The sequence below is a fragment of the Rhinatrema bivittatum genome, chromosome 4, assembly GCF_901001135.1.
Source record: "Rhinatrema bivittatum chromosome 4, aRhiBiv1.1, whole genome shotgun sequence".
Taxonomy (NCBI): domain Eukaryota; kingdom Metazoa; phylum Chordata; class Amphibia; order Gymnophiona; family Rhinatrematidae; genus Rhinatrema; species Rhinatrema bivittatum.
The window spans coordinates 239468604-239496564 of NC_042618.1; the positions used below are offsets into that span (position 1 = coordinate 239468604).

The 27961-nt window shown below is 48.1% G+C and overlaps 1 protein-coding gene across 3 annotated transcripts in view; it reads right to left on the reverse strand.

The window, feature by feature from the left end:
• Positions 1–27961, reverse strand: part of DDX11 (DEAD/H-box helicase 11) — a 427300-nt gene that overhangs the window by 315958 nt on the left and 83381 nt on the right. For all 3 annotated transcript variants that reach the window (XM_029599951.1, XM_029599952.1, XM_029599950.1), the window contains exons 6-7: positions 17669–17720; positions 14576–14683 (exon numbers count right to left, since the gene is read on the reverse strand). In XM_029599951.1, the coding sequence (XP_029455811.1) occupies positions 14576–14683; positions 17669–17720 (160 nt within the window). The remainder of the gene's footprint in view (positions 1–14575; positions 14684–17668; positions 17721–27961) is intronic.

Consider the following 27961-nt stretch of genomic DNA (forward strand, 5'->3'; position numbering starts at 1 on the left):
TCCTCCTCCAGATATATCCGAAGAGCTTCCTTTGCCAAGTTGCTAGAACCGTTTTAGGCACTAATATGGGGAGAGTAGAAAACAGATATAGTAACCGGGGAAGCACATTCATTTTCAGAAATTGCAATACGTCCCATCCAAGAGAAGGCTTCCCTGCCCCAACGATGTAGATCCCCTTCAATTTTCTGCCAAAGTTTGGTGTAATTAAGGCGAAATAAATCAGAGGTACGTGCTCCAATATGAACCCCCAAATATTTAATAAAATGGGTTGCCCATCGGAAAGGGAACACCGCCTTTATACGCTCAACTTCCAAGGGTGGCAGAGTAAGGTTCAAGAGCTCAGATTTATCGTGGTTGACCCTGAAACCCGCTACTCTCTGAAAAGCTTCCAGTTCACCCCTCACAGCTGTGAGAGAATCAAAGGGATTCGTCAGCGTAAAGAGGACATCGTCCGCAAAAAGCGACATTTTACAGTGAATGCCCTGTAACAACTCCCACCACCTGGGAAGAAGCACGGACCTTCGAGGCCAGAGGCTCCAAAAAAAGGGCAAAAAGCATAGGAGACAGAGGGCATCCCTGCCGAGTACCCCTCTGAATAGGGAAACAAGGGCCATATCCACCATTCACCTTTACCCTAGCCTGTGGGGAGTCGTAGAGGGCCTGTACCCAGCACTGAAAATATGGACCAAAGCCCATTTTTTGCAGGACTTTAAATAAGAAGGGCCAGTGAACCAGATCAAAGGCTTTTTCAGCATCAATGGCCAGGAGGACTGCTGGTATTTGTTTAACCTGTACCCAGTCAATCAGATCAATTACTTTGTGAATACTGTCACTGGCCATTCGATCTGGAATAAAGCCAACCTGGTCATTGTAAATTAAATTGGGTAATATAATCTTCAAGCGTTCCGCTAAGGCCCGGGCCAGTATCTTAAGATCAAGGTTGATCAGAGAGATCGGACGGTAAGAGCCGCAGAGGTCAGGGTCCCTCCCCGGCTTTGCAATGACCGTGATACCCGCTACGTTAGAATGGGGAGCGAGCCGCGCTTCGCCCCGCAAAGAGTTAAACATGTCAGTGAGGGGCTTGGCCAAGGTGTGCGTCAATTTTTTATAGTAACTCCCTGAGAGGCCGTCAAGGCCTGGAGCCTTGCCCACCTTCAACAATTTAATAGCATATTGGACCTCAGCCGCAGTAATAGGTCCCTCAAGCCTCTCTTGCTGTTCGGGGGTCAGGGTCGGTAAAGCAACCGGAGTCAAATAACAGTCAATATCCTTGTCAGTTATAGCAGAATCTTTAGCATAAAGAGCCGCATAGAACTCCGTGAAGCAGTGACGAATATCGTCAGAAGTCGTGACCATCTCACCCATGGGGTCTTTAAGTTTAGCTATATTGTTTTGGGCAAGGACCACCTTTAGACGTCGGGCCAACATGCGGCCTGCTTTATCCCCTTCCTCGTAAAACTGCTGTTTGGTGATATTTAAAGCCAAATTAGTCGTGGCAAGATCTAGCGACTGAAGTTCCGACCGGGCTTTTTCTAGCTGATTATAAATTTTTTGGCTTTGCCTGACTTGATGTTGCCTAGATAATTGGGCAATAAGGTCGTGCAAGAGTGCTCTACGTTCCCCCTTCACCTTTTTACAATATGTCGCCTGCGAAATAAGCAGACCGCGAGCCACCGCCTTAGAACATTCCCACAGCAATGGTGGCGCACACTCTGGGTTGTCATTATGCTGAAAATAAGCTAGCAGCTCTTGTCCCAATTTCGTCACAAAGATCTTATCTGCCAATAAAGTTTCATTTAACCTCCAAAATCTTTGTCCTGAAAGGGCCTTGGATAATGTAATTACCATAGTTACTGGGCCATGATCCGTCCAAGTGATGGGATCAATGTCCCCCCCAACCACTCGATTTTGTATCCTAGAGTCCACCAGAAAAAAATCAATCCGCGAATAGGATTGATGTGCGTGCGAGTAGAACGTATAAGCTCTTGTAATTGGAAACCTCTGGCGCCAGATATCTTTAAGATCCCACCGGGCCATTAAAGAAAGTAATGAGGACCTCGCTCCCTGGTAGATAAGTGAAGACTGCCCGGAGTTGTCCAAGGCGGGATTCAACGTGACATTAAAGTCCCCCCCTAATATCAATGGTCCTTCCGCATGCATAAGCAAGATATTGTCCAGTTTGCGGAAGAAGGTGCTCTGTCCCGTATTAGGGGCATATACAGTGACCATAGTGAACACCTCGTCTCCGATACGGAGTTTCACTATCACATATCTACCGTGAGGATCGGGCACAAATGCAAGAACCTCATGCGTGAGATCCCGGGCTAATAAGATTCCCACACCCGCAAATTTAGAATCTTTAGTACTTGCCGCTAGGTACCTATGTGGGAATTGCCGAAAGCGCAGTAAGTGTTCATAACGCTTACGGAGATGGGTCTCCTGTATAAACCCAACCGTAGCTTTATGGGTCTCCAACTCCCTCTCCAACAGGGCCCGTTTATGGTGATGATTAAGACCCTTGACATTGATGGAGACAAACCTCAACATCCCCGCCATAATCTATAGAGTAAAATGACCCCTGGCGAACTATGTACTCCCACAATTTTAAGCCGTGGACTGTTCATGTAAACAAGATATTGTAACCAACCAGTTAGAGAAGAAACACCCCCCCAATCCCCCCCTCCCCTCCCACCTCCCCCCCACCATCCATCACAAGAGATGGTGAGAACCATGAACAGGAGGGCCTCCAAACCGGGCGTGAACAACCGCCATCAATACCCTCCCCCCCAGATTACATACATTTCAAGAAGATATCATAAACTAAGAACATGGCAATACAAACACACATGTACTCGCAGAAGAACTCTGAATCCTTAAAGCATAAATAGATATACAGAGATACATCTGAAACAGGTGACCATCAATGGTACCTAAACTGTAAATTAATCCAGGACGGAAACTGGAAGCATTAGCAAGTCAACCTTGATCCGATAGGGCTGCTCTCGATTCTTCTGAGTGCCTACGAAGGCGTTTACCACCTTTGCCCACCCTGTGCCACCTGGGTTGGTCAACCAATTTACGGGAGACAGTCTTGGGCTGATTGGTGGCAATGGGGAGGCGAAAGCCTGCTTTCTCCAAGACCGCCACTGCGGCATGCAGGGTTTTAATCCTGTGCGTTGACCCTTTCACATCAAATTGTAGCCCGAACGGGAAAGTCCATTTATATCTGATATTTTCCTGGCGCAGAAAAGCGGTAACTTCCCGAAGCTCGAACCGCCGCCGTAGCGTGATGGAGGCTAGGTCCTGGAAAATGGAGATAGGGTGTCCTTCCCACATCCAGTTGTTCTGTTTCCTGGCCGCCTCCATGATCGCAGTTTTCTGGGCAAAACTGTGGAAGCACAACACCAAGTCCCTGGGTTTGGCATCAGACCTGGGTCCAAGTGCCCTGTGTGCCCTTTCCAATTTGATAGCCGGCTGAGTCGAGGGGTCTGGACTAGGTATATTGCCCTCATTAAGAAGAAACTTGCATATAAGCCCAGCGACCTCATCGGCGTTAGCGTAGGCTGCCGTTTCAGGGACACCCCGGATCCTTAGATTGCAGCGGCGAGAGCGATTTTCAAGATCCTCTAGTTTATCTTGAAGGGAGGACAGCTCATCGCTCATGGCACCCTGTTGCTCATTTAAAGAATTTATAGCTGCCGCATGTCCCTCGGTCCGGACGTCAACCTCATCTACACGCTGTCCCAGCGCTGCGAAATCCTCCCGGAGGTCAGAGATAGAGGCGAGAAGGTCTTGTTTATAAGTCTTAAGATCCGCCCGAAATTCTATAAACCAGCCCCGAATCTCATCTCGCAGCTGAGTTATACTCGCCGGGACCTCGATTTCTGCGACTGCCGCGCTTCCCGGGGGTACATCAGAATCTACTGCGGCACTCTCCAGCGCGGCCTGCTCCGGCCTAGCCTCGTGGACCTCCGACATTTCAGGCGGTAGTTTAGAAAAGGAAAACTGCTTCAAGTCGGTGGTTTTCCGCTTTCCTGCCATCATAGAGAGTACCCGCTCGAGTTAGGCTATATATCCTGCAATTTTCTGCGAGTAAAAAGTCCCTTTAGCAGCACTTTTATAATCTGGGAGGGAGAGCTCAAATTTAAGCGGCCATCACCGTCTCCGGCAGAACAGCGCCCCCTACACAACGTTATTTATGGCGAAAAAACTGAATGGCTAAATACAGCTATCCGTTTGCACATTCCTCAAAAAAACCTGAGGTCAGCAAATAAGGGCTTTTTAACAATTCCGTCATTAAAGTCAGCATGCCTCAGTCAGGTGCGAGATCGAGAGATATCAATAGCGGGCTCCAAACTCTGGAACACGTTACCAGCCCAGATAAGACTACAAGCAGACACCAAGAAATTTAAGACCGAGCTTAAGACATGGCTTTTCGGATGTGCATATGCAGATATTAACTAACAAATGATTTCATTCTTACTGTTTTAGGTTTAAGAAACTTTTATTTTCTCGGCTTACTTTTCTTTTAATGTTTGTAATTTATATTATAGCTGTGCCTTTTATGATTTTTAGTATTTGTACTGGCTCTTAATTATTTATTACTAGCTGTACCCGGCCACGCGTTGTTGTGGCTCAGTCTGGTTAAATGGAAAAGAAAGAAAAGAGAAAGCGCACGTTTCGAATATGTTTAATTTCACAATGCTTGTGGGTATACAATATTTTTTGTTGTTCCATTGTCTGTGCAGATATAGAGATTGTCTGGTTTGCCGACTCTAGAACACGCAACATATAATTGTCCATGTGAGAAGCAATCAGTTCTAGATGTAAACAGCATAATTCTAGAAATGAAAAGAATGAAAAGAAAAAACAAACTATACTCAGTAAATGAACGGTATGGTAAACGACACAGCTCAATTCCAACGCAATGTCACACGAAATCATTAAATCAAAATGAAAATAAATCGAAATCTATGAAAATTCAATTTAACAATGAAATCGTAAAATATTTAGTCCAAGCCATTAAGCCTGTTAAAACATAGAAACATAGAAACATAGAAACATAGAAATGACGGCAGAAGAAGACCAAACGGCCCATCCAGTCTGCCCAGCAAGCTTCACATTTTTTTCTCATACTTTATTTTATTTATTTATTTATTTAAGGTTTTTATATACCGGCAATCATGAAAACATATCTTGCTGGTTTACATGGAACGGGAGTGCATTAAATACATCAATTCGAATTGTGGTGACCGAAGGAGCAGTTACAAATAACAAGGGTAGCAGAACTTGGAGAAGAAGGAAGAGATAGGAAAGAATAAACGGTTAAACGGTATAAATAAATTAAATGCTATGTACAAAAGGCATGATTAGTGGTTGAGAGTTTTGTGGAGTCCTTGGAATGTGTCCTTGACTTGTGTTATTAGATTGTGTCTTGGAAAGCTTGCTTGAATAACCAAGTCTTAAGTCTTTTCCTAAAAGTTAAGAGGCAGGGTTCCAGTCTGAGGTCTGTAGGAATGGAATTCCACAGGGAAGGGCCAGCTGTGGAGGTGGCACGATCTCTTAAGGTGATGTGTCTGGTCATTTTCGCAGGGGGAACTTTGAGGGCGCCTCTGTGAACATCTCTGGTCGGTCTTGTCGAGTTGTATACTTGGAGGGGGATTTGTAGATCGAGGGAGATGTGCTGATGAATAGTTTTGAAGATGATGCATATGGCTTTGTACATGATACGGAAGTGTATGGGTAGCCAATGTAGCTCTTTCAGAATGGGAGATATGTGGTCTCTCTTTCTTGCGCCTGTTAGTAATCGGGCTGCTGAGTTTTGAACTATCTGTAATGGTTTGGAATAGGATGAGGGCAGACCTAGCAATAGGGAATTGCAATAGTCTATTTTTGAAAAAATGACTGCTTACTTATCTGTTTCTCTTAGCTCTTTGGTTCTATTTCCCTTCCACCCCCACCATTAATGTAGAGAGCAGTGATGGAGCTGCAACCAAGTGAAATATCAAGCTTGATTAGTTAGGGGTAGTAGGGGTAGTAACCGCCGCAATAAGCAAGCTACACCCATGTTTATTTGTTTTACCCAGACTGAAAACAGTCTGAAAACAGGCGAGATTTTTGTCCCCTCTCCTCCTACGTCTTTGCTCTGCTCCGCTCCTCCCCTCCCCAGCACCATGAAGGGCCAGAGTCAGCGGCGGCAGTGGTAAGAGCTGCAGCGGTGGCCGAGGGGGATCTCGCGAGGCATAATGGTTCTGCCATCCCAACTCCCTTCCCCCTTCACCGGTGGCGGAGGGACAAGCTCAGACCCCTTTCACTCTATCCTTACAGGCCCCCAACTCCTTTGCTCTCCCATTCCCCTCTACACTGAACCTCTTCCACTGTAACCTATAAGTGGAGAGCTGGGGAGGGGAGTAGAGAATCTCTCTCTCATACAGCCCCCTACATTTATTTTATTTATTTATTGGCTTTTATATACCGACGAACGTTGGGAACATCTCATCGGTTCACAGAGAACAAAAATTCAGCAACAGGCTTTACAATTATTGCATGATTATATGAGGAACAGTTAAACCATTAGTTTTTACATATAACAAGTTAGTTTTTACAAGTAACAAATAACTAAGGAGGTTACGTAATTAAGGCTTCCTCTCTCTCTTGCACATATACTCTCTCTACATAGGCTTCTCTCTTGCACATACACTCTCTCTACATAGGCTTCTCTCTCTACATAGGCTTCCTCTCTCTCTTGCACATACACTCTCCCTCTGTCCCTCACACTCGCACGCCCAATCCCTCTCACACACATACACAATCCCTCACGTAGTCTCCCTCTCTCTCTGGCACTCACACTCGCCTTCAGCACACATTACCACACTTCTCTCTCACACAGTTAAAACGGGCAGGATATTTGTCCCTTCCCCACCTAAGTCTTTGCTCTGCACTTGCAAGAGCTTGCAAAGTTCCCACGCCAGTTGTGTCTGGGAGAGTGAGGAAAACACTCCATCCCCCCCCCTCGCAAAGGGCAGGCGGCAGGCACTGCAACAGATTTGGGACACGTTGCCTAGCTTACTTTGCTCTTTCTGGGAGACCTGTGCCTTTAAGAAATCCGATCGGGGGCTTGAGAGGGAGGAGGGAGCAAGGCTCTGGCTTTCAGTTTCGTCACGGTGCTTTGCTGGGAGTCGGGGTGGAGCGATGCCCATGTAAACTCTTCTCGTGGCAGCTGAGACCCATGGGCGGGTTGACAGCACTGCCTCCCCCCCCCGCAGTTGCGGGATATTTACTTGGCTTCTCCTTATCTGCGGGACTCAAGAGGTGGGGGAGGAGGGCAAGCTGTTCTCTGTTCAGCTCTTTGCGCTTTGGCTGCTGCAGGCTGCAGCTGCTTGTGATCTCTTGACTGCCGCTTTCTACTGCATTTGCTCTGCTCCGGCCGTCCCAACTCCCTCCCCCCTTCCCCGGCGGTGGACGGACTGGCTCGGTGACTCTTCTACCCTTTCCTCCTCCTGTGTGTAACTGTCTGGCAGTCCCCTACTCCCTCCCCCCTTCCCCAGCAGGGGAGGAACGGGCTGAGCCGTTTCTCAGAGCGGCAACTCGTCTGCCCTTTCCTCCTCCCCTCTGTGACACCCAGCACGTAGTGCAGAGCTCAATGGTCCGCGCATGTGAGGTAGAGCTGCTCTCTACTGCGCATTTGCGGGCCGTTGGTCAGAGCCCATTTATATTGTAGATAGCATGTGTTGCTTGTACGTCCAATAGATGGCACTGTTTTTCCAAAAAAGCATGTTTTTACCTGTCACAGGTGTGACATCTATATAATATAGGTATATAAAAACACGCGCGTATTCGAATGCAACTTTGTGTCAAAATTTCAAAGCAATTGGTGAAGAACTTTCAGAGATTTAAGATTTTGAACAAACGAACATTTACATTTTTATTTATATAGATTTTATAGTTATGTATTTTACCTGCATTTTGATTCTATTAATGATTTATTGTATTTTTCTTACTTTCATTTTATTTAAACCATTCTGAAGGTTTTACTGATGCGATGGTATATAAAAAACTAATAAACTAGAAACTAGCTCCTCTGTAGAGGTCGCTATCCAAAAGGTTTCACATGCATGCGGGTGCTTTTTCTCCTTTGGCAAATGGTTATATTCTTCAAAGATTTCTCCTACACATGATACTGGGTTAAGTTACACTCTATCATAGAGTGCTTTCAGTGTTCCCCTGAAGAAGGAAGACTCTATCTTCAAAAATAAGCTTATGAGATGTCAGCTTGATCCCGGTGTTGGACATATGATTTATCACTCACAGATAAGTGCACGCAAAGATTTTTTCTTTTAAAAATAAGGGCTTAAGAGATGACAGCTTGATCAGGGTATTGGAAATATGATTTACCACACACAGATAAGTTCATGCAAAGATGTTTCTCTTCATATTTTTATTTAATAGTTTTGTTGTATCACATATCAGTTATTGTTTAAAGTGAGATCTATATTGTTAATTGAAGAAATTACTTACCTGGTAATTTCGTTTTCCTTAGTGTAGACAGATGGATTCAGGACCAATGGGTATAGTGTGCTCCTGATAGCAGTTGGAGACGGAGTCAGATTTCAATCTGACGTCAGCACTAGTACATATACCTATGCAGGAAGCTCTGCTCTTCAGTATTCTCCTCGCAAAGCAACTGTGGATATATGTATGTCTGGATAATTTGATTAACTTGGTTAACTTTGTTCAACTTGAATAACTTGAGAAACGTGATTAACTTGAATTGGTTGACATGGACTATAGCTGGAGACCGCCAGTGCCCTCAACCGAGAAACGCCGACACCCGGTAACTATGGGTGTCCTAGCTGAAGGGAAGTGTGGCTTACCTGTGTTTATCTTGCTCTTGGGAATTGACACCCAAGGTTTTCATGCATAGCGGCAGCCGTGGGCGGGATACTGAATCCATCTGTCTACACTAAGGAAAACAAAATTATCAGGTAAGTAATTTCTCCATTTCCTAGCGTGTAGCAGATGGATTCAGGATCAATGGGATGTACAAAAGCTACTCCTGAACCAGATGGGAGGCTGACCGTGGCCTACTTAGTACTGCCCTTGCAAATACTGTGTCCTTCCGAGCTTGAACATCCAAGTGGTAAAACCTGGCAAAAGTGTGAATGGAGGACCATGTCGCCGCCCGACAGATCTCAGTGGGTGACAGCATCTTTATTTCCACCCAGGATACTGCCTGGGCTCTAGTGGAATGGGCCTTGACTTGTAGTGGAGGAGGCTTGCCTGCCTCTACGTAGGCCGCCTTGATTACTTCTTTGATCCAGCGGGCTATGGTTGCCCGCGAGGCCGCTTCTCCTTGTTTCTTCCCACTGTGAAGGATGAATAGGTAGTCCGTCTTTCGTACAGGTTCCAACCTTTCCAGGTATCGGACTAGGATTCTGCCGACATTAAGGTGGCAAAGACGGCGAGATTCTTCCGAGCCCTTGTGCTCGTCTGGAGATGGTAGCGAGATGGTTTGGTTTAGATGGAAGTGAGAAACCACCTTTGGAAGGAAGGAGGGAACAGTGCGTAGCTGTATGGATCCCGGTGTGAACCTGAGAAAGGGTTCCCGACAGGATAGTGCTTGAAGTTCGGAGATGCGACGGGCCGAACATATTGCCACTAGGAATGCGGTCTTCAAGGTTAGTAGTCATAGAGACAGACCGTGGATAGGTGTGAAGAAGGCTCCCACTAGGAAGTCTAGTACTAGATTGAGGTTCCATAGGGGTACCGGCCACCTTAAGGATGGATGGATCTGCTTGACCCCTCTCAGGAAGCGGGAGATATCCGGATGAGATGTTAGGCTAATGCCTTCCACTTTGGTTCTGAAGCATGCCAACGCGGCCACCTGAACCTTGATGGAGTTGAGGGACAACCCCTTCTGTAAGCCGTCCTGCAGGAATTCCAGGATCGTGGGAATTTTGGCTGTCCACGGAAGGATGTAGTGGTCTTCGCACCAGGCTTCGAATATTCTCCATATTCGTATGTAGGTTAGCGATGTGGAGAACTTGCATGCTCGGAGCAAGATGTCAATCACCGCCCTCAAGTATCCGCTCTTCTTCAGGCGTGTCCTCTCAATGGCCAGACCGTAAGAGAGAATCGAGTTGGGTCTTCGTGGTGGATTGGGCCTTGCTGGAGCAGATCCCTGTGTGGAGGTAGAGGGAGAAGGCTCCCCGTCACGAGTCTTCGCATGTCTGTGTACCACGGCCTTCTTGGCTAGTCCGGGGCCACTAGAAGTACTAGTCCGCTGTGGTGCTCTATCTTACGGATGATCCCGCCCAGTAGTGGCCACGGGGGGAAGGCGTATAGCAGGTCTTCCTGTGGCCAGGTGTGGACAAGGGCATCGATCCCTTGGAATTGTGATTCTCGTCTGCGACTGAAGAAGTTGGGAACTTGGGCGTTGGACCAGGTTGCCAGGAGATCCATGGCTGGGATCCCCCAGAGGTTTACTATCAACTGGAAGGCTGTGGTCGACAGCTTCCATTCCCCTGGATCTAGACTTTCTCTGCTGAGGTAGTCCACAGTGACGTTGTCTTTTCCCGTGATGTGGGCGGCTGAGATCCCTTATAGGTTTGCCTCCACCCACACCATTAGGGAATATATTTCCAGGGACACCTGTTGGCTTCTGGTTCCCCCCCTGGCGGTTGATGTAGGCAACTGTTGTGGCGTTGTCCGACATGACTCTGACAGATTTGCCCTGGAGTCTGTGACGAACCGTAGGCAGGCTAGTCTGACCGCCCGGGCTTCCAGTCAGTTGATGTTCCACCCCGACTCTTCCTTGTTCCATTGCCCCTGGGCCGTCCGTTCCTGGCAGTGAGCTCCCTACCCTCGTAGACTTGCATCCGTGGTGAACAAGACCCAGGTTGGTGGAGATAGCCTTACTCCCTTGCTTAAGATGATCTTCTTGTAGCCACCATAGGAGCTGGTTCCGCACTTCCTCCGGGAGCTGGAGGTGAACGGAGTAGTCCTGGGACATCGGGTTCCATCGTGACAGTAGAGAGCGCTGCAGCGGTCGCATGTGGGCTCTTGCCCATGGGACCACTTCCAGGGTTGATGTCATGAGGCCGAGGACTTGGAGGTAGTCCCATACTTTGGGGCGGAGACCTCCTAGCAGGTTTCGCAATTGGTTCATCAGTTTTCTTCTCCTTGTAGAGGGAAGAACGACCTTGTCTTGTTTGGTGTCGAACCAGACTCCCAGGTATTCTAGAGAATGGGAGGGCTGCAGACAGCTCTTATTTGTGTTGACGACCCACCCAAGGCTCTCCAGTAGAGTCTTGACTCTGGTGGTCGCCTGGTGACTTTCACCTGGAGATTTTGCCCTGATCAGCCAATTGTCCAGATATGGGCATACAAGGATTCCTTCTTTCCTCAGTGTCGCCGCCACTACCACCATGATTTTGGTGAACGTGCGGAGTGCTGTGGCTAGCCCAAAGGGTAGCGCCCTGAACTGGTAGTGGTGATCCAGGATCGTGAATTGTAGGAATCGCTGATGCTCGTGATGGACTGGAATGTGCAGGTAGGCTTCTGACAGGTCCAGGGATGTAAGGAATTCTCCCGGCTGTATTGCCCGTATGACCGAGCGCAGGGTTTTCCATGCGGAAATGTGGTACCCTCAGGTAGCGGTTGACCGACATGAGGTCCAGGATGGACCGGAACGTTCCCTCTTTCTTGGGGACGATAAAATAGATGGAATAGTGCCCAGTATTTTATTGTTGCGTGGGCACCAGTGTTATGGCCTTTAGGGCAAGCAATTTGGCCAGTGTGGTTTCCACTGCCATCCTCTTGGAGGGTGCATGGTAGGAGATTTCACCAACTTGTCCAGAGGGATGTTGTGGAAGTCCAGGTAGTATTCCTCTCAAATGATGGTTAGGACCCACTTGTCCGCTGTTATCTCGACCCATCTTTGGTAGAATAGGGCAAGCCTGCCCTCTATGGCTTCTTCCTGTGGATGGGTTGACTGATTCTCATTGTGGGGTGCGGCTGGGGCCTGTGCCTGAGCCGGCTCCCCTCTTGTTGTGTTTGTTCCAAAAGGACTGGCCCCTGCCTGAGGGGCGAGGGACTTGGTATGTACTCTTGTAGGGTCAGAAGAGCTGTGATCCTCTGCCCCTAGGTAATCGGGGAGAGGGGCATTGGCTTCTTTTGTTCTTGTCCTCCGATGGCCGAGGTACTGGGGATTTGCCCCATTTGTCGGCTAACTTCTCCAGTTTGCTTCCGAACAGGAGGGCTCCTTTAAAGGGCATTCTCGTGAGTTTCATCTTGGACGTCGTGTCGGCTGACCAATTTCGGAGCCAGAGTTGCCTTCTGGCTGCCACTACGGATGAGACGCCCCTGGCTGAGGTGCGTACCAAATCAGAGGTCGCATCCATGAGGAAGGATACCGCTGGTTCTAGTGCTTCGACGGGTGTGGTGGCGTTCCTGGTCTTTGATAAGCAGGCGCGTGTCACCACGGCACAGCAGGCCGCGATCCATAGTGACATATCTGATACGTCAAATGACTGTTTAAGGATGGATTCCAGAAGTCTGTCCTGGGCATCCTTGAGTGCCGCTCCTCCCTCAACTGGAATGATAGTGCATTTTGTGACCGCGCAGACCATGGCGTCCACTTTGGGGAACACTAGTAGATCTTTGGCTGAGGATTCCAGTGGATATAGGGCTTCCAGGGCCCGCCCCCCTTTGAAACTGGCCTCCGGGGCCTCCCATTCTAAGTTGATCAGCTGTTGTACGGCTTACAGCAAGGGGAAATGGCGGGAGGCCTGACGGAGCCCTTCTAGGAGAGGGTTCGTTTTTGGTTCCTCTGTGGCACTTGTGCCTGGAATGGTGAGCTCCTTCAAGATCTGGTATCTCGTCTTTGGAGAAGAAGCGCCTCATGGTTTGGTAAGGTTCCGTTCCTGGAGGTATTTCCCCTTCCTCCGGGGGGGGGGGGGGGGGTCTTGATCTTCGTCTGAGGTGTCCGTGTCCCCTATAGTGAGGCTTTTGACCGGGGGGAACACGTCACTGGAAGGCCTGGAGGGCCCTGGGAGGCAAGGGTCCTCTGGTGGTGGATGTGTCTGTGCCATCGGTGGCAGCTGCATGTGGACAAAAGTGTGTAGACCCTTAAAGAATTCTACCCAGGAGAAGGATCCTGGGTCTAGATTAAAGGCCACTGCGTTCCCCAGGGACCCCGTTTGGGGGAGGGTCGTACTGGGGATAGAGAGTTTTGAGGTATTATCGGTGGATCCAGATTCCTGTATTGGCTGGGGAGGGCCTCGTCCATGTTCTCCCAGGATTTCCTCGCACTGTAGACACAGAGCCGTGGCCTCCTCGTGCTGCGCCGCTCTTATGTGGCAGGCTGGGCAGAGGGCTTGTGCCTTGATTTTCTTGTCCAGTGGTGCCATGGTTTTGTGCACGTAGGTCACTGAAAACCCCGGTATGTGCATTTAATGTGCACGCTGGAAGGCTTAGCTATGCGCTCCGGGTGTGCCCAAGATGTGAGTGTAGGCCAGGATGCGCGCGCCGCTGTGCGCACGGCCTTAACTTGTTTGCCCGGCACAGTTGTGCGCGCGCCGCTGTGCGTACAAGAAATTTGTGCGCCTGGCTCATCCCTGTGCGCACGGTTCAGATAGGCGGACAGGGCGGCGAAATGGCGTCGGCAACCATGCGAGCAAGATGGGGACCACCTCAGAGGGTCTCCACGTGGGAGGACCCTCGTATCTGATCAGGGTCTAGCCCGGCCTGGACTGATCAACCCAATGGTACAGACGCCGGCAGGGGATCTTTGCGGCTATCCAAGCCTCTGAGACCGGAGACTTAGAAAAAAGTTTTTTACCTTACCTTGTCTCGGCGTTTCCCGGTTTCGTTCCGGGCAGTCTCCGGCTGCGGGGGGAGAGGGAAGTATCTTCACCGTCGCACTTGGTATTGCACCCGCTGCCTCTCAGCCGCTCCCTTTGCCAGGGGCTACGTCCACGCAGGGAACCGGCTACCAGACCGAGGCCTACCTCTGAGGGATCTCGGAAATCACCTCAGGAAATTTCAACTGGGGGAGGGACCCTTAGGTATCACCGCAGGACAGTGGGGTTCATCTGGAGAGGTAAGATTTATTTGTTTAGAATTTTATTTCTTCTTTGGTTTGAATACTCTAATGCTGAGCAAGCGTGTATAGAGTCCCGAACTGCTATGGAGACACAAAATACTGAAGTGCAGAGCTTCCTGCACGGGTATATGTATTGGTGCTGACGTCAGACTGAAATCTGACTCCATCTCCAACTGCTACCAGGCGCACACTATACCCATTGGTCCTGAATCCATCTGCTACACGCTAGGAAATGAAGAATTTTCTGGATTGCACCACAAGTATGTGTACTCTCTACCTCCATCTGCCGGTAGGGAAGAACAACCCACTTGTCTAGACTTGTGTAGCAAGACGAGGAAGACAACATGCTTAACTATGACAATAGTTTATAAACAGAGACATTACATACAAGAGAGGAATTCTGGCCACAGAGCGCTCTCCTTTTGTCACTCAGACCGTGCAGTTCGGGATTCTATGTGCTATGTACAGTACCTGCCTGGAACCCAGAGACACCAGCCTGATCGCCTTGCCAAAGGGACTCTTCTGTACCTCATGCACAAACTGAGCCAATTGAGAATGTGTTCGGCTACAGTAATAAATCTATAAGGGAAAAAAACATGAACATGTTACATTCACTTCTAATCCAATCTATAAGCACTATGCACAGACATAACAATTCTCCTAGTATTTGCAACTAGGAGTTGCACCAAGCTGGTTAGGGATTGACAAGAGCATAATTTCCCCATCAATTCTACACAACAGTTATCTCTACCTCCTGAAAGAAGGCCCTCTACATCACAGGAAAGACTATCACGATTACATTTAATTTGGGGTTTCAGCAGAGAGAACAAGGATTAATACAGAGACCCTTGCACAGAAAAAGTGAAGGTACTTCAACAGTGCCGAGAACAGAGGAAGAGTTGTGCAATCTAGCAGATTACTGGTATTCCAAAGATTTACTGGGAAAACATTTCATCCCATTTGACTCTTTTAGAAGGGAAACAAATACACATCCTTTGCTCATTAGTAAAATATTTTAAAGACAGCAGACCTAGAGGCAAAGTTAGCCGAGTAAGATGTCAATTTCCATATCAAGTTACATACTAAGTCATTAGGTCACACATTAGGTTACAGATAACAATTATTGAAAATAGTAATAAAGATGTCAGCACATAAGGACAGTTTGACCAAACCAGTACACCCAGTTGCCCTGACTTCATTACGTTTGCTGAATATATCTCAAGCTTGACCACCTTCATTGTTTTAGTTCCGGCCATCACTCTTCCTTACCCTTACTCAATCACACTAAGGACATCTCTCAGCAGTCAGCCATACAATCTTGACAGCCCACTCCTTCTCCCTAGCTGAGAAGTGTACCTGAGTCAGTCTCCTAGGCAACGTATCACCTCCCCCATTATATCTGAGAACGTATCAAAGGCTTGCTGTGGTTTTATGTTGGTCACTTTGCCTTCTCTGTTTAGGAACTTGATGCAGCTGTACCACTTCTCTATGCAAGCCAACACTGTCTTCACTCTATTTGACTGTGTACCATTCCACGTGACTAGGCATATATGTTTCCATAATTAGCTCAACACTCAGTCTCCTTTGCCATTTGTATCTGTCCCAAATGTATTTAAATTCTATTACAATTCTGGCTGTTAATACTCTGCTGGTAGGCTATTCACTGCTCTCTCAGTAAAGAAGTATATTTTCTCTGAGCCTCCCTCTGTCTGTTATATCAGGACTCCTTGTTCTCAAATAACTTTTTTTAAGCAAATGCCTCTTCTATTTTATTGAAGCCTGCTAAAAAGACAGGACTACTAAAAATCTGATCTTATCAGACATTAGGAAAGGAAGAATATTCTGAACAGCAACTAAACAGCTGCGCACAAAAGGAAAGTGTGACAAGATGGGGGAAAACCAGAATGTCCTGACCTCAAGCACCTAAAAAACTGTTGATTAGGCCAAAATCTAAATTAATTAGCCTTGTCTTTCCATTGTCCTGTGCAATACAATTTGTGCTTGCACATCAGCAGATACAGAAGCACACTGCACCTCTTGAGCTCTGCCCCCCGCCCTCCCCATCCTGTGCCATACATTTTAATTCGTCAAATGTATCCATCAATGCCACAGGGAAGTCCAGGTGTCAGGTTATCATGACAACTGGAATTTTTGGACAGATTATTTCAGCTTCAGCAACAACTGCAGCACAGGGACCAATAAGAAAATTGCTCCCGCCCTCAAGACTCTTTCACTTCTCCTAACCCTGCAATCCCTCACTAAACAGGAAGTGTGAGACAGGGAGGAAAAGGAACTAAAGGTATGCAATCAAACATTTTTTGTCTGTTTCAGGATTTCATTTTGTATTGTTCATTCTAGTGCATACTAACTTTTATCGTGCATAAAAACCCATGTATTGCACTCTAAATCAGTTTATTACATATTCATATATTCGATTTAGTGTGTACTAAAAAATGTGTGTGCACTAAATGAAACAAATGATAGCATATCCCTAAGAGAAACTGCTGCAAGGAACAACAGTGGTGCTCTTGTGATACCACAGTTTATGCACACCCACTCTCCCCTCCCTGTGCTGCTGCGTCTTGCCTGGAGGAGGCCTTCAGTTCAACCCTAACTACACAAAAGGAAAAGCTTCAAAAATGGTGAGTGGAGGAGCTAGAATGCTTCAGAGGTGGGAGAGGGGATACTGGAAAGAAAGTAAAAACAAAACAAAAAAAATTTTGGAGTCTTGAAGGATTGCTACAGTGGTTGGGGCAGGTATGGGACTTTGAGAATCCGGTCACTGATCTTTTTGGTACCTAAGAACTTAGTCTGGCTCCTAGATTTAAAGGAGATTTCAGCAGCCCTTTTGCACGCATAGAGCAAGTCTTTGAAAATCCAATTCATTGTGTGTTTATGTTTTAGCTCACTTTCAGCAAGTTTCTTCTCACCCATAATCTTAAATCCTATGTGAGTTAAGTACAAAACCCAATACTCAACTGACCTAAATTCCTATTTTTAAAAGGGGTCCTAGAAGTCCATATTCAAAGGGATTTATCCAGGTAAGTTAGCACTTAGCCAGATGAACCCTGGTGTTTTGAGATTCCCACCATTTTCACTGCCCCAAGTTATTCAGCTATGTAATTAAGTAGCTAACAACTTAGCCATAAAGTCAGGGGTGTTCCAGGGTGGAGTAAAGTTATTTAGCTACACTTTAGCACTGCCTCAGAGTAATCGTAAAGTTTGTCAGATAAACTTATCTGGCTAGCTTTCAGATAGCTAGGTATATACAGTTGTATGCCTGCACTGCTAAATATTCAGTATAAGTTTGCAGGGTAAGTTTATCCAGCTAACTCTTCTGGATGCCCTGCAACTGAATATGGATCCAGTTTTTCCAAGGTTTCTACCAACTTTGTTTTTCCCTTCCCTGTCACAGTTATCTTGTACACCTCGATGCTTTATGATGAACTATAAAACATTTCAGTCTCTAATTTATAGTTAAAAGCAGCTTCATTCTGGTCTTCACTGTACCTCTCAAAACAGCCCAACCAAGCAATCTCTTCTTAAGGAGTCTTCCCATCTCACCTTTGTTACATGTTCTTCCTCCAAATCTTCCTCCTCCTCTTCCTCTTCCAACCTGTGATGGGATCAGAAATCTATTACTAGGTCCCTGAAGTGTATATACCAACTGTAAGGAGGTGAGTAACGCACATAGCCAAAAACAGCCCAGAGATGGGGAGAAAGTAGCTAGCCAGAGATTCAAAAGGATTGTAGAGAAAACTCCAAAGGAGAAAGAGAAGCAGAAAAAAGAAAGTCAGGCCACTTTAAGAAAGACAGGGGCTATGAACTGTAGTTCCTTTGAGACTTAACCTAAAGCCAATCAGGAGTAAGGCCAGGGTGGCAGAAGAACGTGCCTTTAGGTGAGGCTAATTAAGGATTTACTTAGCAAAAGGAGTCTATGGAGAAAAGACTGCCAGAGAAGCAAGGGCTGGTCAGAGAGAAACCACAATAGGCTGAGAACTACCACTCCAGGTGGAGATACTTCTGTAAGGGGACTGGAGAGCTTGCAGCTTGGAAAGAGCAGTGTCACAGAAGACCACAGAAAGGGGTGTTTTGGTTGCTGCAAAGAGTTTAAGTCAGCCTGTCATTAAATTCCTGCTGTACATATTAAGAACATGCTAGGTCAGACCAAGATCCATTGAGCCCATTGGTCGCTCGTACCTGGCAGATTTCATAAATTAGATCTATTTCCTGTTACTCTTTTACAAGAATAACAATACCTTTCTTCAGTTTATCTGGCTAATAATATGGAACTTTTCCTCCAGGATTTTCTCCAAATCTCTTTTAAAACACCACTACTCCTCTGGAAACCAATTCCACAGCTTGATTGTGTGCAGAGTGAAAAAGTACTTGCTATGATTTGTTTTGAATCTGCTGGTTGTTAGTTTTATGGAATGCTCCCTGGCTTTAGTATTATTTGAAAGGGCAAATAAAGGAAAATTAGTTTCTTACCTGATAATTTTCGTTCCTGTAGTACCAAGGATCAGTCCAGGACACCTGGGTTGTGACTCCGCACCAGTAGGTGGAGACAGAGCAAAACTTGTGGGCGGAGCCATATATAAGCCCCTGTGCCAGTCACAGCCCCTCAGTCATACGTAATGTCAAAGTAGCAATGCAACCAAGTAACAAAACTGGCTAGAAAATTCACTTTTAACTGGAAAATAACACCAAAACTCCTACTTGAACCGGACTCCCCAACCGGGAGAGCTAAACAAGCGAACAGTAGAACTAAGAAAAAAAATTATGAGCGGACTCTCCGTTACTGTAGCGAAGCCCTGCGGGCGGGATCCTGGACTGATCCTTGGTACTACAGGAACGAAAATTATCAGGTAAGAAACTAATTTTCCTTTCCCTGTACGTACCAGGATCAGTCCAGGACACCTGGGATGTACCAGAGCAAAACTTACCGAGGGTGGGAAGCAGAGAGGCCCGCTCGGAGTACCCTCTCTCCAAATCCCCCGGAATCGGTAGACCGGACATCCAACCGGTAATGCCTGATAAAAGTATGCATCGACTTCCAGGTAGCCGCCCTGCAAATCTCCTGAGGCGATACCTGAGAAGCTTCCGCCCAGGACGCGGCCTGGGAACGAGTCGAATGAGCCCGAAGACCCACCGGAAGTGGCTTACCCTTTACTAAGTACGCTGAGCCAATAGCCTCTTTAAGCCAACGCGCAATCGTTGTGCGGGACGCAGCAGCCCCTTTCTTTGGCCCTGGAAACAAAACGAACAGATGGTCGGTTACCCGGAACGGATTAGTAACCTCCAAATAATGAAGAAGAGACCTTCACACGTCCAGCTTTCGCAGTTCTCTGAACTGGGGATCAGTGGACTCCTCGACCCTGAAGGCCGGTAACTCCACTGACTGATTGACGTGAAAAGACGACACCACTTTAGGAAGGAAGGAAGGAACCGTCCGCAAGGATACTCCGGAATCGGAAATCCGCAAGAACGGTTCTCTACAGGACAGCGCCTGCAATTCCGAGACACACCGAGCCGAGGCAATCGCCACCAAAAACACCGTCTTCAAAGTAAGGTCCTTAATAGTTGTACGCTTCAATGGCTCAAAAGGAGCCAAGCCTAGAGCGGAAAGAACCCAGTTAAGGTTCCAAGACGGACAGGGGGGACGCAATGGAGGACGGAGATGTTTAGCCCCTCGAAGAAAACGGGAAATATCCAGATGAAGAGCCAGGGAGGTTCCCCGAACCTTACCCCGCAAACAACCAAGAGCCGCCACCTGGACCCGTAGCGAACTGCACGCCAAGCCTTTGGCCAGACCGGCTTGAAGAAACGTTAGAATATCTGAGACCGAAGCGGAAATGGGATCCACCCCTCGCTGCACGCACCAATCCTCAAAAACCGCCCAGACCCGGACATAAGCCAGAGACGTAGACTGTTTCCTGGACCTCAGTAAAGTGGCTATCACCGCGTCTGAGTAACCCTTTTTCTTCAGGCGATTCCTCTCAAAAGCCATGCCGCGAGACAGAAGTGATCCGCATCCTCCAAACAGACGGGGCCCTGACGTAGGAGCCCCGCGAACCCCTGGAGACGAATGGGTAACGTCACTGACAACTGGATGAGATCTGCGAACCACGGACGACACGGCCACTCCGGTGCTACCATGATCACATGGAACGGGTGCAACTCTATGCGCCGAAGAATCTTGCCTATCATCGGCCACGGGGGAAACACGTAAAGAAGTACATCCGTCGGCCACGGAAGTACCAGCGCGTCGACGCCTTCTGCTCCCCGTTCTCGACGCCGACTGAAGAATCGTGGAGCCTTCGCGTTGTCCCATGTGGCCATCAGATCCATGTGGGGAACTCCCCATGTCCTGCAGATGAGCTGAAAAGCTTCGTCCGCCAACTCCCACTCTCCGGGATCGAGGTGATGACGACTTAGAAAATCCGCCTGTACATTGTCGACCCCGGCAATGGGAGAGGCTGCTATGTTGCTGAGATTTTGTTCTGACCAGGTCATCAAGAGCTGTGCCTCCGCAGCCACCTGTGGACTCCGCGTCCCTCCTTGTCGATTGATGTAGGCCACGGTGGTTGCGTTGTCCGATAGTACTCGGACCGCCTTTCCCCTTAGTAACGGTGAAAAGGCTTGGAGAGCTAGACGGACCACTCTGGTCTCTAGTCGGTTGATAGATCACTGGGCTTGAGACTCTGTCCATAGTCCCTGGACCGACCTTCCTAGGCAAACTGCTCCCCAACCGGAGAGACTGGTATCCGTGGTCACTACCGTCCATTTGGGTACCAGCAGGGACACTCCACAGGATAGATGCTTGGAATCGAGCCACCAGTGTAGGCTGGATCTCGCTTGGCCCTCGAGTGGAAGAGGCAGGAAAAACTCCTCCGAGACCGGCCGCCATTGGGATAGTAAGGACGACTGCAACGGCCGCAGATGAGCGAACGCCCAGGAAACCAGGGCTAGTGTTGAAGCCATCGAACCCAGGACCGTCAGATAATCGCAAACTCGAGGACTATGAAGAGAGAGCAATCGCCGCACCTGAGACTGTAGCTTGCACCTGCGTTCCTGGGACAGGATCACTTTGCCGTGCCTCGTGTCGAATAGAGCTCCGAGGTATTCTAGGGTCTGAGTCGGTACCAGCTGACTCTTGCTGAAATTGACCACCCAGCCTAGAGACTGTAACACCTGGAGGACTCTAGCCACTGCTTGCTGACACAGAGGCTTGGACTTTGCGCGAATCAACCAATCGTCCAGGTAAGGATGAACCAGGAGACCTTCTCGGCGTAGTTGCGCCACTACTACCACCATCACTTTCGTGAACGTGCGAGGGGCGGTCGCGAGACCAAACGGTAGCGCCCGGAACTGAAAATGCCGCCCCAGAATGCAGAACCATAGGAATTTCTGGAACTCCGGCCGAATTCCCACGTGCAGGTACGCCTCCGTGAGGTCCAGAGAAGCTAAGAATTCACCCGGCCTTACCGAAGCAATAACCGAACGAATCGTCTCCATCTTGAAGTGAGGAACGCGCAGGCATCTGTTTACGCCTTTGAGGTCCAAGATCAGCCTTGACGTGCCGTCTTTCTTTGGGACTATGAAGTAAATGGAGTAACGGCCTTCGCCGCGCTGATGGATCGGGACCGGGACGATAGCTCCCAAGCTTTGCAAGCGCCGGATGGTGTCTAGCACTGCCGCCTTCTTGTCCGGAGCTTTGCAAGGAGAGACTAGGAACTTGTCCGCTGGAATTCGAACAAAATCTAATGCGTAACCTTGTCTTATCACGTCTAGGACCCACTGGTCCGACGTAACTCTGGCCCAAACCTCGAAAAACAACGTTAACCGCGCCCCTACATTTGGGATAACGTGCAGAGGCTGCGGCGAGGAATGGACCAACCGCATCTCATTGCGGCCCCTTGGGACCTCCCGGTACCGAGGTTCCTCCCTGTTTGCCGAACCGTTTTCCTAGAAAGGACTGCTGCCACTGAGGAGTCCGGGAGGAAGAAGACCTATACGTGGGTCCCGAAGAACGTGGTGGACGTGACTTTCTGGAACCGCGGAACCGTGACCTGGTGGAGAACGAGGACCGCGCTCTGTACCTATCCTCGGGCAGCTTAAACGCCCTGTTCTCTCCCAGGGAGATCATCAGGTCATCCAACTCCTTTCCAAACAACAGCTTACCTTTGAACGGCAGCGCTCCGAGGTGAGCTTTAGAAGAGCCATCCGCTGCCCAGTTCCGTAACCACAAAAGGCGGCGCGCCGAAACCGCCGCCACCATAGATCTGGCAGAGGTCCGCAATAAATCATGTAGAGCATCCGCTCCATACGCTATTGCCGCCTCCAGCTGATCAGCCTGAGACGTCTCCTCCTGGGATAGACAAGCATTCGCCTGAAGTACCTGGGCCCAGCGCAGGCTAGCCCGCATTGCGAAGTTAGTGCAGATGGCGGCACCACCCCTAGGGCGGACACCTCAAAAATCTTCTTAAGCTGTACTTCCAGCTTCCTGTCCTGTATGTCCTTGAGGGCCGTCGCACCCATGACCGGGATGGTAGACCTCTTTGTCACCGCTGAGACTACTTTCGGAATTCTGAGCAGCTCCAGCGCATCTTCAGGGAGTGGATACAGTTTATCCATGGCCTTACTGACCTTTAGTCCCAGCTCCGGTGTATCCCATTCTCGAAACAAAATATCGGTCGAAGAAAAGTGAAAAGGAAAAGCCACTGCCGGTCCAGTGAGACCTAGCAGAACCGGATCCATATTGGCCTCCTGACGGACCACCACCGGCGGAGCTTCAATTCCTAGTTCCTGAAGAATGGCCGGAATCAAAGGGGTCAGCTCCTCTCTACGGAAGAGGCGGACCACTTTGGGATCATCCCCTTCCACGGCCTGAGCTCCCTTGCTTGTTCCGGGCTGAGAGGAGCTGTCCGCCGCCGTCCCCTCGGCCTCCTTCAGAGGCTCTTCAGCGGAATCTGTGTCTGTCACAGAAGAAAAGTCCGATTCCGACTCCTGTGGGACTCCCCGTGGAAGCCGCTTCCCCCGTGGGGGCTGTCGGGCGGACCCCTCAACTTTCCTAGTCTTCCGCTTGTTCGGGGCGTGCTTGCCAGGACCCCCTTCAGGGGCTCCTTTACGCCTACGCCTGCTGCGCTTACATTTAAGTACTTGCGTAGAAGAAGCGCAAAGTCTTCAGAAAAAGAACCCGACTCAGAGGAATCGGATCCGGAGCCCTCCCGGGACCGAGACCCCTCCGGAGCGACACCCCCGGCAAGGTCTGACTGTGGGGAAAGCGTGGGAGGCACGGCAGAGTTCCCTGCCAGCTCCCGAGCAATTTCCCTGCCTGTGGCCAAAATGGCCGCCGCTCCCGCGCTGAGCGGGAAAAGATCCTGCTTCTTGTCAGGCAGAACACTGGCGCGCGGCGGCGAACGCGCGGCCCGAGGACGGGCCACCCGAGACGCCCCTGACAAGCCTTCTTCGCCCGGGATACACGAGGCACAGAGGCCTTCCCTCGAAAGATGCGCGCGCGCCGAGCCGCAGGCCCGGCAAGCAGAGCCGCGAGGCATGGCGGCGAAAAAAAACGGCAAAAACGACTGACAGAAAAAATATAAATTGGAAAAAATAGAACCGCGACTACCCCCCTGCGACCGGCGCCTCCCCCCCGAGAAACCGGAGCGGCAGCACTAAGTAGCAGAGAGCCGGCAAGAGAAAGAAAAAATCAAAACCTTTTTTTTTTTTTCCTACCACTTGTCGCTGTCCACGGTCCTGGAGCCCTGTTGCAAGAGGGGTGAGTGAACCGGACTCCCCGGTGTCACCCCTAGCGCTGCTACTGGTAAGTCGGGTCCTCGACCCTAGCAGCGGCCTCAACCAGGGGGGGGTGGTCCCCTCAGAACCTCGCAACCCCCCTGGGAGGCAGGGCAGACAGGACTCCACTCACTTAAAAATTCCAAATTTTAAAAAGAAACCAAATTTAAAAGAAAAAACCTGACTAACAACCAAAATCAGTGCAGGCAGAGGCTGTGACTGCACCTGCACCACCTACTGGAGACAGAGTAAGACTGAGGGGCTGTGACTGGCACAGGGGCTTATATATGGTTCCGCCCACAAGTTTTGCTCTGTCTCCACCTACTGGTGCGGAGTCACAACCCAGGTGTCCTAGACTGATCCTGGTACGTACAGGGAACCATCCTTTATTTACCTGATCTACCCGACTCATGATTTTATAAACTTCTATCATATCCCCCTATCCTGTCCCTTTTCCAAGCTAAGAGCCCTAGCCTGTGTAGCCCATCATCATAGGAGCGCCACTCCAACCTCCTCATTGTTTTTGTCACTTCCTCTGTACCTTCCCTAGGTCCACTTAGAAGTTTTCAAGATGGGACAATATAATATTCAAGGTGCAGTTGTACCATGGCCTGATACAGAGGCAATACATTTTTCATTTTATTCTCCATTCCTTTTTAATTTGGAAAGAGGGAATGGAACATTTATATTGGTGTAACATTCAGACCTCCAACACAGACCGAGAAGATGGATAGAGATTTAATGGAGGATATTCACCAAATTACTATTTATTTTATTTTTTTATTTATTTATTTAATTTTATATACCGGCAACCGTTTGCACATCGTGCCGGTTTACAGATAACTTAAAACAAGGATATATATAGGCAAAGCCTTTACAAGGAACATTGTGTAACCTAGAACATAGTAACAGATCAATAACTAAATAAATAGGGGAGGGAGGGGAGGGGGTGGTCGAGACAAAGGGGGGGGCAGGGGGGGGTGAAGACGGAAACGTGAGGAGAAAATATGTACAGGGAAACAATGAACAAGTGGTATGTACATAGGTTGTGTGCAACATTTGAAAATGCGCAAGGGCAACAGTGAAAGGGGTAAAAAGATATGTACGGTGCTAATAAGAGATAGATTATTGTGTGGATGATAAGTGAGGGGTTTGTGGTTGTCTTGAGGGGATGGGTGTAGGTCCTGTGGTAGGGGTGTTAGTACTAGTACTAGATGGAGGTTGAAAGAGGAAGTGCTATTTTAGGGGATTTCAATCTGTTGGATGTTGACTGGGGCATCCCAGCTGCAGTGTCTTCTAGAAGCAGGGAGATCCTGGATTCTATGCAAGGAGAATTGTTCTGTCAACTGGTAATGGAACCCACAAAGGAGGGGGCGATACTGGACCTGGTGTTTACCAATGGGGAAAGTATCTCTGATGTTGCAGTTGATGATCATCTGGGATCCAATAATCAATGGATGGTGTGGTTTGGTATTAGAGTGCAAGAGATGAAACTGCATGAAATGCAAAGTCCTAGACTTCAGGAAAACTAATTTTGTTAAAATGGGGGAAGACCTCAAGGAGTCATAAGAACATAAGAAGTTGCCATACTAGGTCAGATCGAGGGTCCATTAAGCCCAGCATACTGTTTTCAATCCAGTACAAGTACCTAATAAATACCCAAATATTAAATAGATCCCATGCTACTAATGCCAGTAATAGCAATGGCTATTGCATAAGTCAACTTGATTAATAGCAAGTTCCCGGATTTCTCCCCCAGGAACCTATCCAAACCTTTTTTAAATCCAGCTACACTAACTGTCCTAACCACAACCTCTGGCAACAAATTCCAGAGCTTAATTGTGCATTAGCTGGTTGGGAAAATCTAGGGGAAGTAGAAGAGAAGTGAGCAAAACTAAAATGAGATATTACAAGGGCAACTAACCTTTTTGTTCAGAAATTAAATAAAGGAAAGAGGCCACTATGGTTTTCTAAAGAAGTAACTGAAAAGGTAAAGGAAATAAAGTCAGCATTCATAAACTACAAGAGATCACACAAAATAGATCACAGAAAGTGGACAACAGGCTACAATATCTGTCAAAACTAAAAAAAGCTGAGAAAGTCATCAGGAATGCAAAAACTGAAATGGAAGAAAAAATAGCAAATATGGTAAAATGGGGGAACAAGACTTTTTTTTTTTTTAAGATATGTTAGTGATAGAAGAAGTGCAAAAGTGGCATTGTGAGACTCAGAGGTGAAGAGGAGGAATATATAGAATCTGATGAAGAAAAAGCAAAATTGTTATATTTCTGTTTGGTGTTCACTGTGAAAGAGCCTGGATCAGTACCACATAAAACAAACATAAATAAGATCAGAAGTGAGGTGAAACAATTTATTTTCAGAACAATGTGTTTGTGAGGAGCTAACTAAACCTAAAGTAGATAAGGCGACTGGGCCAGATGGGATACATCCAAGGGTACTGCGTGAACTTAGAGACGTCCTGGCAGCTCCGCTGGCTGACCTTTTCAATCCTTCTTTAAAGTCGGGAGTAGTTCCAGAGGGCTGGAGAGGGGGTAAATAAGGTTCCTATTCACAAAAGTGGAAGGAGGAGGCTGGGAACTATAGGCCAGTTAGTCTGACCTCTGTGGTGAGCAAATTAATAGAATCACTGCTAAAACAGAGGATAATGCAATTTTTGTAATCCAATGGATGGCAAAATCCAAGGCAGCCTGATTTTACTTTGATTGGGTGACAGCACTTGACGTAGTGTACTTGGATTTCAGTAAGGCTTTTGGCATGATTCCACATAGAAGACATAAATAAATTGAACGCGTTTGGTATGGAACCTAGAATGACTGACTGGGCTAGAAACTGGCTGAGTGGGAGATGGCAAAAGGTAGTAGTAAAGGAAAATTAGTTTCTTACCTGATAATTTTCGTTCTTGTAGTACCACGGATCAGTCCAGACTCCAGGGTTTTGCCCCCCCCCCTCCTGCAGATGGAGACAGAGCAGTTAACAAAACAAACTCCGCCTATAAGTAGGCTGGTGCCACCTACAGTCCGGCAGTATTACTCAATGTCAAAGCAGAATGGAAATCTCAAAACCATTATAACTATATACAGTAAAAGAAACAAACCGATCCACTGAACCCTTCCAGGACCTGAACCTTGAGAACCATTTAAGGACAAAATTCAGAACTCTGCCAATCTTAAATAAGACAATATATAAGAACCGAGCGGACTCTCCCTTCCTCTCATGTCTGAGATGGGCAGGATACTGGACTGATCCGTGGTACTACAGGAACGAAAATTATCAGGTAAGAAACTAATTTTCCTTTCCCTGTTCGTACCCGGACCAGTCCAGACTCCTGGGATGTACCAGAGCTTCCATAATTGGGATGGGATCTGGAGAGGCCCGCTCGAAGCACTCCCTCTCCAAATCCTCCCGCAACTGGAGCCTGAACATCCAGTCTGTAATGTCTTGCAAAAGTATGCAAGGTTTTCCACGTAGCCGCCCTGCATATCTCTTGCAGTGATACCATCTGACACTCTGCCCAAGATGCCGTTTGCAAACAAGTAGAGTGGGCACGCAGACCCATAGGAAGGGATCTAACCCCGAAGGAGATAGGCCAAACTAATAGCCTCTTTTAGCCAACAAGCTATAGTAGTTTTGAATGCCTGCTGTCCTTGTTTAGGACCGCTCCACAGCACAAAGAGATGGTCAGACACACAAAACTAATTGGTAACCTCTAGGTAACGCAGCAAAGCTCTGTGAACGTCAAGCTTCCGCAAGTCACCAGCCAAAGGATCTGAACAGTCTAACTCCGTGAAGATCGGCAGATCAACCGATTGGTTGACATGAAAAGAGGAAACCATTTTTGGCAAGAAAGATGGAACCGTCCTTAAAGAAACTCCCGAATCCGAAATCCGCAAAAAGGGTTCCCTACATGAAAGTGCCTGGAGTTCCGACACCCTACGAGCTGATGTAATGGCCACCAGAAAAATTACCTTCAAGGTAAGAACTTTTCGAGTCGATCTCTTCAAGGGCTCAAAAGGTGCCGAACAAAGAGCAGTGAGGACT